Genomic DNA, 14,233 nt, shown 5'->3' on the forward strand with positions numbered 1-14,233 from the left:
AAGCAACTGTTCTTTTCTCCAAGTCTTTATGTCTGATATTCCAATGTGGTATTTTAAGTAACATTAGAATCATAATTTTTAAATTTAATTTAGAGAGGAAAGTCTGCCTATTGCCCCCTCAGTTTTTAACCAATGTTAATCAACAATGCAAAGTCAGGACAGATGGATTCATAGGATAGATGACAAACACAACTAGAAGCTCTTTCCATATTCTATTGTTGACCTCCCTTCTATCGGTGGCTCCTTTTGGAGCAGACCTGCATTTGTGGAAGGGTATGACATACATAGCATATCTTGGAGAATCATAATATAGAAAGTTGACATTTAGGAATGAGTGTAACTCCTCAATCAGCTTACAAATCCAAACTCAAGCATCTCCAGTGAATGTCTGTGCATTATCGCTTAGCCCCTAGTTTCACTGTCAAACAGCTTTTCTACAATATGCCTTTCTGTAGGTTAATTCCATGTCTTGCACTCTGGGATAACAGAGAAGAGGTGCTGGCACACACATATATGGAAGTGTTATTACACCTGATCTCAGTTGGGTTTTTTTTCTTCCTCAAAGCTAAACATAAATTCAGTTTGCTAATCTCTTTCAAAAAATTGTTTTAAAGATATGTTGCCCAGAACTGGACACAGAAACTGAGATTAAATCAGTCTAGCAGAACAGAGTGGAACTACTACTTTCTATGATATGGTAATATACAGTTTATCATCAAATATATTTCCATGTCTTCTTCTCTTTTCCAAACTAAGCAAACCTATTGCCTCTAATTGTTCTTGGTATATTTTTCCTTCCAGGTGCCTTATTATCTTGGTTGCCCCCTCTAGTCACATTCTAATTTAATAAAGCCCTTCCTAAAATGTGGTGTCCATTGCTGGCTTTACATAACCATTCAAGGTACATAACCAATGCAGTAAATGAACAGTTACTTCTCTTGGCAATAGTCTTTGATTGATGCAATCTAGGAATGCATTGGCTTTTTTCATCATCTTCTGTATTACAATCTCAACCTTTTCCTATATTTTTTGTTCACGTCTTTTTGTTATTTGTGTGCCTTTTTAACTTTCTTGTACTTCTTTAATCTTGATATACATAATAAATACTTGAATTCCTGATGCTAACCACATTTCTCTTCTATGGGCAAGTTACTGATGAAAGGAAAATTGCTGCTTGCAACCTCCAGAGTAAACCAAAAAGTGAGAAATGTCTCCAGGGAAGTGGCTGGTGGCAGCATTACTGCTGTATTTCTTCCTAATAGTGTTGTGAAAGATGTAGTAATGTTTTAAGTGAAGGATTTAGAGATGTGCTCATGGGAGTCAGTGGGCCCAACTCTATGAAGGATTGTATCAAGATTTATCATGCATTCACAAAACCATTTCCATATAAGCTGGATAGATAATCTCCACCAAAATACACAGTATTGCATTCATTCCATTAAATATAACTCAGGTTTTTCTCTTGACCATCCATCACCTCAAAGAGAATTCAGAGCTTGCATTAAGAATCTGTCAATAAATGTTTACAGAACTTTGTTACAAACAAGTTACAAACACCTTGTTTTCCCCAACATGGCTGCTTCCACATGTGTTGAGATTATAACTGATTTCAGAATTAACCAAGCAAACATTGTCTTTGTCTATGTTGGAAAAATGTGTACAATGTTAGATATTTATGAAATGCATTTAGAAGGTTTTGCTGTACTATGGAAGTAAACTCAAGCACTTCTATAAATATTAGGATGGAGAATCATACTCTGAAGTTACAAGAAGGTGGTATCACCCCTGCGCACTCACACATATTAAAGCTTTGCTACAAAGGGTGTGCATTGTGGCAGCCTACATTTTGGAGCAATGCTTTTTCTGGGAGAAAGTGACAGTTTTGACAGATATTTGTATTTTAAAAAGTCTTTATTACAAATTTGCTCTTCTCACAATGTGACTGCTACAAACTATGATACACTCTAATCACTGGTTGTGTGAGATCTGTTACAGATTCAGTTTTTTCTATCATAAATCACACATCCGGAAAAGTTTTATGATTATGTCAATCTGTTAGAAAGGATCTCTTTATAACCAAACAATAGAACAGGAGATATGCACAAGGAGTCAATGAAATCCATACAATAAAATATTTAATCTGGATATAAATATGATTTCATAAAAATATTTATATAAATGGAACCTCGTTTCTACACAGATCAGGCTGACCGAATTAGAACAAGGCCTGAACTTGCAATTGTTTATTGAGATAGCTTGTCAGCTTCAGCATTCCAATATCCATGGACATCATTTTAAAAGAGCTCCTATGTATATTTTAGACAAAAGAACTGTACACATTAGGAGGGCAGACTGGCTGCAGAGGAGATTCTCTAGGCAACCAATGGGGCCATTAAGCGATGAATGCATGGAATGGTAAACAGATCAGTCCAGTGCACGAACAGTTGTCATTTAAAGGAGACCATGCCCCTCAATAAGGGCACATTATTTCCAGTGTTTTCAATAAAAAATATTACACACATATAAAACGGCAGCATCTGTACTGCACATTAGTGTTAAGTGCAGCAAAGAAGCCAGGATATTTTAAAAAGTCTCTAAATGGTAATAACTACCAGTGCAAAGACAACACACTTGCATTATGCTGCTTTTAACATCCAAAAGAATGTTTTAGAATCGTAAAAATATTTAAAAATAACAGGCAATTGTGCGTAAACTAAGATTTGAGCTCAGTAGACAAACACACAGATACAATTTCCCAAATAGTAAAAGAAAAAGGCCTGCAAAAGGCACAAGAGGACCAAATGTTAAGCACTCCAGACTCTGAGAAATATGACCCTGAATTGAAGAAGAGAAAGAAGAAGAAATGGTTGAATCTCTTTTAGACATCGGATCTGTTACAGTTTTGAACCTCAAGTATGCCAATACATGTTTCTACTGAGGTGTAAAGCATCCAGAAGATAATTAAGACAACAGTATTTAGCAAATCTCCCAGTGTCACCCAATTTTCAGTAGTGAAACACATTTTATACAATCCTTGGCAAAGTGGAACCGTGGAGTCACACACAGCCATATTCATACCAAACAGTTTGCTGATCAATAGGGGGATCTGTTGATGAAGGAGGGTTCTTGGAACCAAGCCCTCTGTTTGTTTCTTCAATGCCCTCTGCCAAAATTTTATTTTCTGGTGATGGATTTGGGCATTTGGCAACGTGAATGTCAGTTGAACCAGCTCCCTGAAGATTGTTGCCTTCCGTACTGTTAGGAACAATTCTGACAGGAGTCCCAGTGGAGACCTCCCCACTTTGCAACAATGACTTGGATTTGGTTTTAGATGCATATTGTGGAGAACAGTGTTGCTCTAAATCTACTTTTGCCCATTCCTGTGGCTGAGAGGAAAGATCATCCTTATAAGTGGTGGAAGAATAAGAAAATGGAGGGAACAAGAGTGACTTGTCATCTTTCGGAGGGGCAAGAGAAAGGCGCCTAACATCAAGCTGTCGACAGCGAGAATCCACATTTTGCAAAGAACCCATTATCTTTGTAGGCTGTGATCTTTCTCTCAGAAAGCTCTGAGAAGTAGAAGCTAAAGGCAGCTGGGAAGTCTGGCTGTCTGAGTCCTTGCCTATCTGGCTATCTGCAGCCACAGGCTTCGGAAGACTGTCATACCGTCTGTACACATCAGGACCAGTGGCTCTCAGAAGATCTGCTGAAGCCAAGCTATAGGCCCGGTTCAGTGAAGCACTCTGCCTGCCCATGTTGCTATTCTGTTGAGAGGTTGGCTTTGATGCTCGACTGGCCTGACTTCGAGGTCCATGGGTAAGCTTGTTGGAGTTTGCCACAGGTTCTGATGGCCCAGGATTTGGTTTCATGTAGTGGCCTGATTTAGCTGGTCTTCCATCTTCAGCAGTGCCAGGCATCTTTATAGTTGGAGTGACGTAACTGGTGGGTGTCTTGCTTGGTTCCTTCCTGTGTGACTGTGGAAAGTGACCTCCAGGGCATGGAAGCTCACTGGCTTTTCTGAAATAGTCACTAAGCAAGTCATCTTTACTGGATGCATCCTAAAAAGAGGATTGAAATAAAATTGTATTTATTTATATATTAAACTTCTTAAATACCCATCTCTCTCACGGAGAGGCTCTAGGCAGTAACTTAATCAGTAATTTAATGAATATCTATCTATCTGTCTGTCTGTCTGTCTGTCTGTCTGTCTGTCTGTCTGTCTGTCTGTCTGTCTGTCTGTCTATCTATCTATCTATCACAAAAGTACTTATTCTTCATAATAGGTTATCTATAACTTGAAATACAAACCAGTTTTAATAGAGGGTCAGACCAAACTAAGTTACTTGCAACTAGCTGCACTTATGCATTAAGTATCCATAGCTGTTTATTTGCAAGCAGACCCACAGACACAATCCAAAAACATTTTTATGGTCTTGAATAGAATAATTTTCAAGCAGAAAAGAGGACAATATAAAATGTTTTTAACAAAAGGCTTGTGTAGTCAAAAACAATCTGGCATAAAATCCAGGCCAAATGGATATTTTAGAGCTGTAGTGATTTTCAGTAGATTCTAGTGAAACAGGGCATTACTGGACAGCCACCTTTCCAGGACAACGCAGAAATAAACCTCCATTTGATTATCATTGACAGACACTCGCAGATACAGAACTTTTATTTTACACATTAGAAAACTACAACTTTACATTACTTTTTTACATAGTCGCCATTCAAACTGAGGCTTTTTTTGCACTAAATACGATAAAGGTCAGAACTTCACTTTTATCTCCATTCTGCTTTCTAATTTATCATTCCAATTAACAATAATGTCCATGAATTTTTATCAACAGAACCTATGAAACACACACACACACACACACACACACACACAAAGTGAGTCTTGTTAGTGGAACACAAAGGTTTATTCAGCCTGTGGGATAACTAGGTCTGACTGTTGGATAAACCTGCAAGTTCCACTAATAACCAGGGTCCCAGAATATGCAATTTAGCATCTCCCTTTGATGATCTTCTATTCCCATACAGACAACAATGTATTTTCTACATAATTTACTTACTTTCTTTGGAGATAATCTGTTGCTTTCTTCAAGGAATTCTTCTAAGGTTACCATCTCATTACCCGGAGAGGCAGATCGGTGCTTAAGAGATTGCTTCTGTATATGATTGCTTTTCTGAGACATATCATATAATAATGTTCCATTCTTATTAAATGAGGAACTCTGTTTAGTGTTTGAAGCCACAACTGCAGAAGAGGTGGAACAAAATAGACCATCTCTAGATGTGCCAGGCATATTTTTCATTATCATCATGTCTTCACTGCTAAAGCTTTCTGATCTGTCACGAATATAGTCATAAGATCCTGTATCAAGAAATTCAAAGATATCAAAATCAGCTTCATTTATTCTATTAAAAAATATTTGACACATCCTTACAAAAGGGCTGGGGCACCCTAAGTCATATATACAAAAAATGCAAGCCTTGCCCCAAAGGTAAAGATTTAATTGATGCATATTCCTGTCTAATAATTAAGGGACAGTAGTAAATTAATATTATAGTGAAAATATCATACCTTTCAGGTTTAAAGGGGAGCTGTTAGTGGACGCATTTTCACTGTTCTCTAAGCTATCTGATCCAGACACTGCAGGAAATTAAACACACAGAGACACACACAAGAAGAAAGAACAGAAATCAGAGATGGAGAGGAATCTCAGCTTCCAGGCTGCATCAAAGGCGGCGGTGTTTCTTCACTGGAATAATCACCCTCTAAAATCAACTTATTGAAGAACATGGATCAACAGTAGAGCAAATGCTTTGCAGGCAAGTCTTTCCAAGTTGGGGAGCAACAAAATCCCTATGTGAAAACTGCTACCTGTCAGTATTGACAGCAAAGAGTAGAGGGACTCAGTATAAAACAATTGCTTATCTTCCCAGAAACTTCTTTGGTAGCAGCAAAGGAATCTGTATTTTTTCTGAAGTTATGTTATTTTGAAGCCCAAGAACTGGGGATAAAACTTCTCTTTAAAATAGGACTTTTCGACTTCATTCACCCTATTGTAGCCATCTTCTGTGAAAATAACCCTGAATATTTGAGGATCATTCCCATCCAACACCAGGGTCATAATCAAAGGCAAAGAGAAAGAAACCAATCTTAACTTACTGTGCTGCTTATTGGAAAGCTCTGCTGCAGAGGAATTATCATACAGGTCACCATCTGAATTATGGCCTGAAAGATATAAACATTTTTTAAAAGTGATGTTTGGGCTTTGGTATGGGATATATTCAGTTGGCTAGTATAATGACAGTCATTATCTGCAGGATCACCTGTCTTCAAGGACGTCTGTCTCACCAAAGCAGATAAAGTAGGTAGATTCCCTTCCCTTAAACATTACCATCTGTGGATCTTCAGAAGCATGCCTCTTCCACTGCAGCCCCTGTCCTATGGGACAGATCTCCCCCCCCCTTTCATCCTTTCAGGCAGCACTTAAAACCTGGCTCTTTGGCCAAGTGTTGGGATAGGGCAAGGTCAGGGTGGGACAAGAATGTCCGTACATCAGAGAAGTGTGACTATGACATCAGCTTTTTCTGCTTTTACCTTTATATTGTTTTATACTACTTCTGCTGACTTCCAGCTGCCAGCAGTTTGGCAGTTAAAGTCTCACCGGCTCAAGATTGACTCAGCCTTCCATCCCTCTGGGGTTGGTAAAATGAGGACCCAGATTGTTGGGGGCAATAAGCTGACTCTGTAAACTGCTTAGAGAGGGCTGTAAAGCACTATGAAGCGGTATATAAGTCTTATTGCTATTGCAATTGGCTGCAAACTACCGGGTTTTTTTTTAAGTTGGGTGGCTATGTAACTTTTTTAAATTTTTAAATTTTTAAAAACATTTTCTTTCTTCTGAATGTTATTTCTCAGGAAAAATAATATCTTACTGAAATAGAATCCCCATACCTACCTTTTTGTCTGTTAGGTTGTCTAGAGATGGAAGTAAAAGTTGAATAGGGAGTTGGAACAGAGAAAGTCCTGGAACTTGAGTCCACATAGCACTGTTTAATAGCAGGATCTCTTGTATTTTCAATGTGGTCATTGCTGTCTCCACAGTGTGAAACTCTCTTCAGATTTGAATCCCCTAATGTCAAATGGGAAAACATTGAAACATTCAAAGAAGTGAGAGAGAGGAATAAGTACTCATCACCTTAGAAATGCATACTCAGAGAAAAACAGTGCCATCAAATTCTGCTGATTTTACAATCTTTTCATTTATGATCAGGTATTATCTATTTCTATCCAGTTTTCTAATCTAATTTAAGATCAGCAAGAATGAGTGACAGAGAAATGAATAGCACTTTACACACATTATGGAACAGAAGGAGCTATATTATGTATCATATGATTTAGGGAGGGGAGGAATAATTGAAATTTCAAGGCTAAAAACCTAAGCAGACTTGTTTTGAAGTAAATTATACCAAATTAAGTGGAATTTATTGCAAAAGAAAGAAAGTTGAATAGGATTTGGATTCTGAGTCTCTGTTCGATATTTCTATTCAACGTTTGCAACATATCATATCCTTTAGGGGTTTCTGTTGCTGACATGTTTTAATGCTGTAATCCATTCCACTCCACTAAATATATTTGCTGTAGTAATGAAGCAAGATTCATTCAGTAATATGGGGGAGAACAGAATGCCTTCTTTTCTGGAACAATTGTCCTATTTGAATTTTTAAAGAATGAATTCTGATTAGAAGGCATTCACATTCCAATTATTTCAAGAGCAATGTTTCTCAACCTCATCCACTTGAAGATGTGTGGACTTCAAGCCCCAGAATTCTCCAGCCATCATGGAAAATCTTCACATATCTTCAAGTGGCCAAGGCTGATCTCCATGAAAGTAGAAGTGGTACTGACAACTCAAGAAGTAAAAGTCACTCATCGCAAAATTGGTCTAACAGCATAAAGTTTTGAAATCAACTAAAACAGCAGAAAAAGGCAAAGAAAAGGCACAAACCATTCCATGCTATTAAAGTAGCATGCTAAATTAATAAAGCACACCATGGCTGAAGCAACAGAGGACAAATATATTTCATGTAGTTTCAATTATATAAGCATCTGCTGAATATAGTGTTTATTCTGATGCACTGCTATGCAATTTAATGTTAACTGGCTAAGCACAGCCGCAACTGTGGCTGTTTACTATCAAACTGCAACGGTGTTTGCTAATCAGAACAAAAATCAACTTTAATGCGTGTTTTGAAGATACTGTTGGCTTAGCTTTAAAAAAAAGCAAGACATAGATTATTATCAAACTATTTTCATCAATGGCAGATGTCTCTGTATTTTCATGTTTACACTGCAATAATATTAGACCACAGACAAGCAGCACAATAGATATAGGAGAAATTGCAAAATTTGTTAGGAGTTATTTTTTTTAATACAGAATAGAATATTATTAAAGGATGCATTGCCAGTGACACAGCAACAAAAATTTATTTTAACATCTGGACAGGACATGAGGCACATGGGCAAATCTGCAAAGCATTAGTGTAGCACACAACAAGTTCACTTACTCAGTATGTGCACCATCACCAATAGTACTTGCAAAAGTATAGGCACAGTATCACATGCCCCATTAAAGTGTATGGCACTGAAGAAATGTTCCACACTGTGCAATAAGGTCCTTCATTTTACTGATGGGAAAATGTTGTCCATGTTGACTTGATTTGATCTTGGATTTATTCTGTCTCAGTTATATGCTGAGCATCTATGACTGTGTATAGAAGGGCTATAGATTTCATTTATTTAAAAATAAAACACTGGAAATGCATTGGGAATAAATGATAAGAGGAGAGGTTAGAAATCTTTTATTTCTGAGAAGGAAAATGATTCATTAGGAGAGGATGGGATGTCAGAAGATGACCAGAACCGGAGACGATTAGAGAGAGATGAGTTATTCGATGGAGACTTAGGAGACTTTTCCTTGGGCTTGCTTGTGGTTCTCAAAAAGCCAATCTTTTTACGTTGAGCTGCTAAGTGTTATCACCCAGAGACCCCAGAAAAGAGAAAAAAAAGTAACAGAAATAACTAAAACGTAATTTCAAATATCCAAGAAAACTGTTAACAAGAACAAGGACTAAGCATTTCTACAGCTATTACTAACCAGATAAAGTTTACATAAAATAGATAACTATCTACAGCAGCAGCCGTTAGAACAGTGCAGTTCTACAATAGATTGTGACTGGGAAAAAAAAAACCACATAATTTTCTGAATGTTGCACATTACATACATTAATTTTTATGAAGAGGATCCCTGAGGCCTGAAAAGTATTTCAAGGGTTCTTTCAAAGTACAACACTGTTAGGAAAGGCTGCCCTAGTATTTATGATTAAATATATATTATAATTTCATATATGAGATAAACATATTTATTTACTTGGGTTTATAAAAATCAAGGCAGCTTACAATAAAAACACAAAATACATAATATAAAACAAAAATAAAACCACATAGCAACCGGGCATCATCCATATAACCAGGAGACCAGCTCGAGCCCATGGTCAGGACCCCAGGCTCAAACACAAAGTTACATTTTCAAGGCTTTACAAAAGGCCACTAATGACAGGACCAATCTAATCTCAGAGGGGATGGAATGATGTTCCAAAGAGCAGCTGCCATGGCAGAAAAGGCTCTCCTTCTGGGTCTCACCAGCCAACACTCCCTAGCTGATGGTTCCTGGGGATGATGCCCATGCACCAGCTGAAGCTTCTGAAAACCCTTTAAGGGCAGCTCCACATAAAGCCACTTGCAGTAATCCAATTTAGAGGTTAGAAGGACATGAGTGACCATGAGCAGTCCCCTCCCCAGTCCAGAAACAGGTTCAGCTGGCACATAACATGAAGCTGTGCAAAGGCCCTCCTATTCATGGTTGCTACCTGCCCTTTGAGTTAGAGCCATAAGTCCAGGATGACACCCAGTTTGCACACTGGGTCTGTCTGGGAGTTTGCCACCCCATCCAGAACCCATGAAAGGTCCCTGAAACCAGAGATCCAAGAGACACTTGGTCTTGCATGGGATGAGCTGAAGCCTATTTTGCTCATCCAGGGTTTCATAGTCTCCATGGCATCACTCAGGTGACTTGGGATGGAGATATAAAGCTGGATATCATCAGCATACTGAGGATACCTCACTCTGAACCATCAGATGATGTCACCCAGCAGTTTCATGTAGATGTTAAATAGGAAGGGAGAGAATACCATGCCCTGAAGCACCCCACAAAGAATGGGCTGCACAGTGTGGAAAACCCTTTCTGGGCTGGAGAAATGAAGCTTGGATCTTTAGGAAGCTTGGTGCAAAAGTTCCCTTCCGCACACTGGGGGGGGGAGGGGGGAGGGAGGGGAGGGGAACTTCTGCACTGGGCTAGGAAAGTGAAGATCTGAAGATTCCAGTTTTGTTTCTCTAGCCCAGTGCCAGAGTTCTCTTCTGCACAAGGAAGGGAGGAGAACTCCTGAACTGGGATGGAGAAACAAAGCTTGCATCCCAAAGATCTCAGCTTTGTTTCTCCAGCTCAGCACAGGAGTTTCCTTCTGAGCATGAAGGGAAGCTGCCTGCCCTCTTTTCACAGGCAGTTTCGCTCTGTCTGCTTAACAACTGCAACTGGGAGAGTCAGGGTTGCAGTTTGTTGAATGAAGCGGTCACAAGGGCATCTCATTTAGTGGCTGCTTCACTCAATGACTGAGATTCTGGTCCCAATTATGGTCATAAGTCAAGGACTACCTGTACAGTATCATTATAGATCAATGACATGTGTTAGGATAATCAACATAATTTACTGGTTTTGTGGGGCTTAAGATAAGGTAAGAATTAGAGATTAGGTCTATTTCAGAAATGTTTTTAATTGAAGCAATTATTATCCATCATTATCAACAAAGTCTACTCAATTCTTTACCGAGACATATTATGTAACAAAAAACAATGATCATATATTATTAAGGATCCTTCACATTTTTCATATTTGAATCTGTATTGTTGCTTCCTTTCTCTTTGCTCCCTCTGCTGTCACCAAGTCAGACTACACTTTTATAATAATAATAATAATAATAGTAAAGTTGGAAGTTTCAATGCAGAAAAATTTCAATGCAGTTTCAATGCAGAAAAATTATGCAGGTTACAAACAAACTCTGGAGAATGCTTCTGCTTTGTGGAAAAGTCCCATAATACAAAAAACACTCATCAATGTAATTAGAAACCTAACTTATTAACAGAATGCACCTATACTATGTAGGTAGTGTAAAGTAACAAACACTTAATAAACATGTAGAATTAGCATGTATATTATGGCATATAACAATAGTGCAATAGTTCAGTTATAGTTTAGTTATAAGAGCTCCACATGACTGATGGAATAAACAGAAAATTAAAATACAAGTCTAAGAACAGCACTGCAATCTTAAAAGAATGCAAAAATAATACACAAAACAACAAAATGGCAACAAAAACAACTTGGTAAATCTGTGATGCCATAATAAAAATAAATTTTCAGAATACCAAAGGCTCTAAAGACAAAAGTCACCAGAATAAAAGCCCTGTTTTTGCTGAGAATTATAATGCACTTTGTACTTAAGTATAAAAAAACAAGCATGCATTGCAAAAAACCAAACATCTTTGTCCAGGTGAAAGAAACACCTGCTTAATTTTCAGAATTAATTCCAAAGTGGCAAGCTTGGACCTGAAGCTGACAAGGAACCCCATGCCAATGGATGCACAAAATTGGTGTCAACAACTCTGCCCTAGTCCATATTTATAATCCATATTTAAAAATAGATGAAGGGAAAGGTAAAACACCTTAACAGAATAATAGAGTTGGAAGGGATCTTGGAGGTCATCTAGTCCAACCCCCTGCTCAAGCAGAAACCCTATACCATTTCAAACAAATGGTTGTTCAATCTTTTCTTAAAACTTCCAGTGTTGGAGCATCGACAACTTCTGGAGGCAAGTCATTCCACTGATTAATTGTTCTAACTGTCAGGAAATTTCTCCTTAGTTCTAAGTTGCTTCTTTCCTTGATCAGTTTCCATCCATAAGTCTACACTTCCAGCATGAAATGCCCACTTCCTCAAATTTCTTCTACAAAACAGAATATGCCACTGTTCTCTCTACCTAAGGTGGACTATTTGGTTAGCTTTTTCAACTAGATACCTAATTTTGTTAAGAGGTCTAAAGAGTATCAGTGCCAAACGGAAGTGATTATTAATTGGCTTACAAACTGAACATGCTCTTAATTACCAAAAATTGTCAGCAAAAGCTAACTGCTACAGAGCTAATTCACTATCCAATGAAATGCAACACCTACCTTTGACCATGGTTCCCGTCTTATGCTCTTTGTCTTCCACAAAGCTGAACTCTTTGGAGGTAGCTTCCAGACTCTTCTGTTGCTTGGGCAGCTGTAATGGAGATTGGGAACCTGCTGTCTCGATGCTTTCTAATTGAGATGGAGAACTATCTGCTGAAGATTTCACTCGTTCTCTTGTTGGCTCTTTCTTTGGCTTTATGAATTTAACCAAGGCTTTAGCTCCTATCCAGTGGTTTTTCCTGTTATTGGAAATTGTTAACAGGACAGCTATATATTTTTTTCTCTTACATATTAAACAATATTTACTTCACTTAATTTCTCATTCTCTACAACAGGAGTCCCCAAACCCTGGCCTGTTGGGAACCGGGCCATACAAGTGGCAGACAAGCGCGTGAAGCTCCATTTGCACAAGCAGCAGGCGCGTGCAAAACCATCCTGTTCCCCTCTCCCCCTACCAATCCACAGAGCCTAAGAGGTTGGGGACCACTGCTCTACAGGAAGAAAATCAGTAAGATTTATGACTTAAAACAAGTGATACAAATAGAATATTTCTGAATTTTGTAGCTTATAATGGGCTTTTTTATTATGGCCATAAAAATGAATGGGGTTGCCATATAAAAGATCTATTTAAAATCTTTTTGGTAGAAAACTAGAAGTCCTTATAACCCAACCTACTTACAAGTTAAGAAACATTTTACTAGCTCTGAGGATAGTACGAATATAAGCAGTGCCCTGTTGCATCGGACCCTTGATCCATCTAGTCCAGCAGTCTGTTCTCACAGTGGTCACCTAATTGTACAAGGAAGCCCACTAGTCTTTCAGCAGATGGCAGTCAAAGGCACTCAACATTGCCATCAAGGCAACAGACACTGATTCCTATGTCTTCTCTGAATTGGTCCAATCTTTTTTTTGAAGCAGCCAAGTTGGTAGGCAGCACCACATTTTGTGGTAGCAAATTCCAAAGTTTAATTACAGCTTATATTTTTCCCCTTTAGCTGATTATTCCAGGATTCTATTGAATTGGGTAACCTCTGATTCTAGTAAGCATTTGAAGTAAATTTAATATTTTTCTTCCATTGAACTTTCCACTGTTTTATTATTAGTATATCATGCCAGTCTTGACTGCTAAAACAAATATTTGTCAAAAGATTATTGGAAATGTAACAAACAGGTCGAATCTTTTGTGTGTGCATGTGCATGTGTATGTTGGCAAGGTTGTAAAACCTAACAGTAGCAGAAAATGTTTTATTGTAGAATAGAACAAATTTGGAAAGCTGCAATGTCCCTGCAACCTTAGATTCTTATTAACTTGCACTAATGAGGGATCCTTAATGCTCTCTGAGCTTGGTGGTTTTCTTACAGATGTTTCATTACCCAAATTAGATAACATCATCAGTGATGTTGGGCAATGCTCTCTACATGGGGCTCCCCTTGAGGTGCACCTGGAGGCTCCAGCTAGTTCAGAATGCGGCCGCACAGGGGATTTTGGGGGCCTCTAGATGCTCCCATGTAACACCTCTCCTGCGTGAGCTGCACTGGCTGCCTGTGGCCTTCCGGGTGCGCTTCAAGGTGTTAGTAACAACCTTTAAAGCGCTCCATGGCAATGGACCTAGGTATTTGCAAGACCGCCTCCTACCAAATACCTCCCTTCGACCAGTCCGCTCCCACAGAGAGGGCCTCCTTAGGGTGCCGTCGGCCAGCCAATCCTGGCTGGAGACCCCCAGGGGGAGAGCCTTCTCTGTGGCAGCTCCTGCCCTCTGGAATGACCTACCCCCCAACCTACGTACAACTGCGGACCTGCGCCTTTTTCGCCGAGCCCTGAAAACCCATCTATTCCGTGCGGCCGGCCTGGCGTAGTCTTAATTATGTTTTAATAC

General features: G+C 38.7%; 1 protein-coding gene across 1 annotated transcript in view; it reads right to left on the bottom strand.

The window, feature by feature from the left end:
• Positions 1–1,907: 1,907 nt before the first annotated feature.
• The window catches only part of CCDC88C (coiled-coil domain containing 88C), a 93,782-nt gene continuing 81,456 nt past the window's right edge, over positions 1,908–14,233 (bottom strand). The window contains exons 25-30 of the mRNA XM_015826681.1: positions 12,357–12,595; positions 6,969–7,142; positions 6,173–6,238; positions 5,585–5,653; positions 5,073–5,374; positions 1,908–4,058 (exon numbers count right to left, since the gene is read on the bottom strand). Of these exons, the coding sequence (XP_015682167.1) occupies positions 3,057–4,058; positions 5,073–5,374; positions 5,585–5,653; positions 6,173–6,238; positions 6,969–7,142; positions 12,357–12,595 (1,852 nt within the window). The 3' untranslated portion in view covers positions 1,908–3,056. The remainder of the gene's footprint in view (positions 4,059–5,072; positions 5,375–5,584; positions 5,654–6,172; positions 6,239–6,968; positions 7,143–12,356; positions 12,596–14,233) is intronic.

Source organism: Protobothrops mucrosquamatus, unplaced genomic scaffold (assembly GCF_001527695.2).
Source record: "Protobothrops mucrosquamatus isolate PMUCROS unplaced genomic scaffold, P.Mucros_1.0 scaffold_211, whole genome shotgun sequence".
Taxonomy (NCBI): domain Eukaryota; kingdom Metazoa; phylum Chordata; class Lepidosauria; order Squamata; family Viperidae; genus Protobothrops; species Protobothrops mucrosquamatus.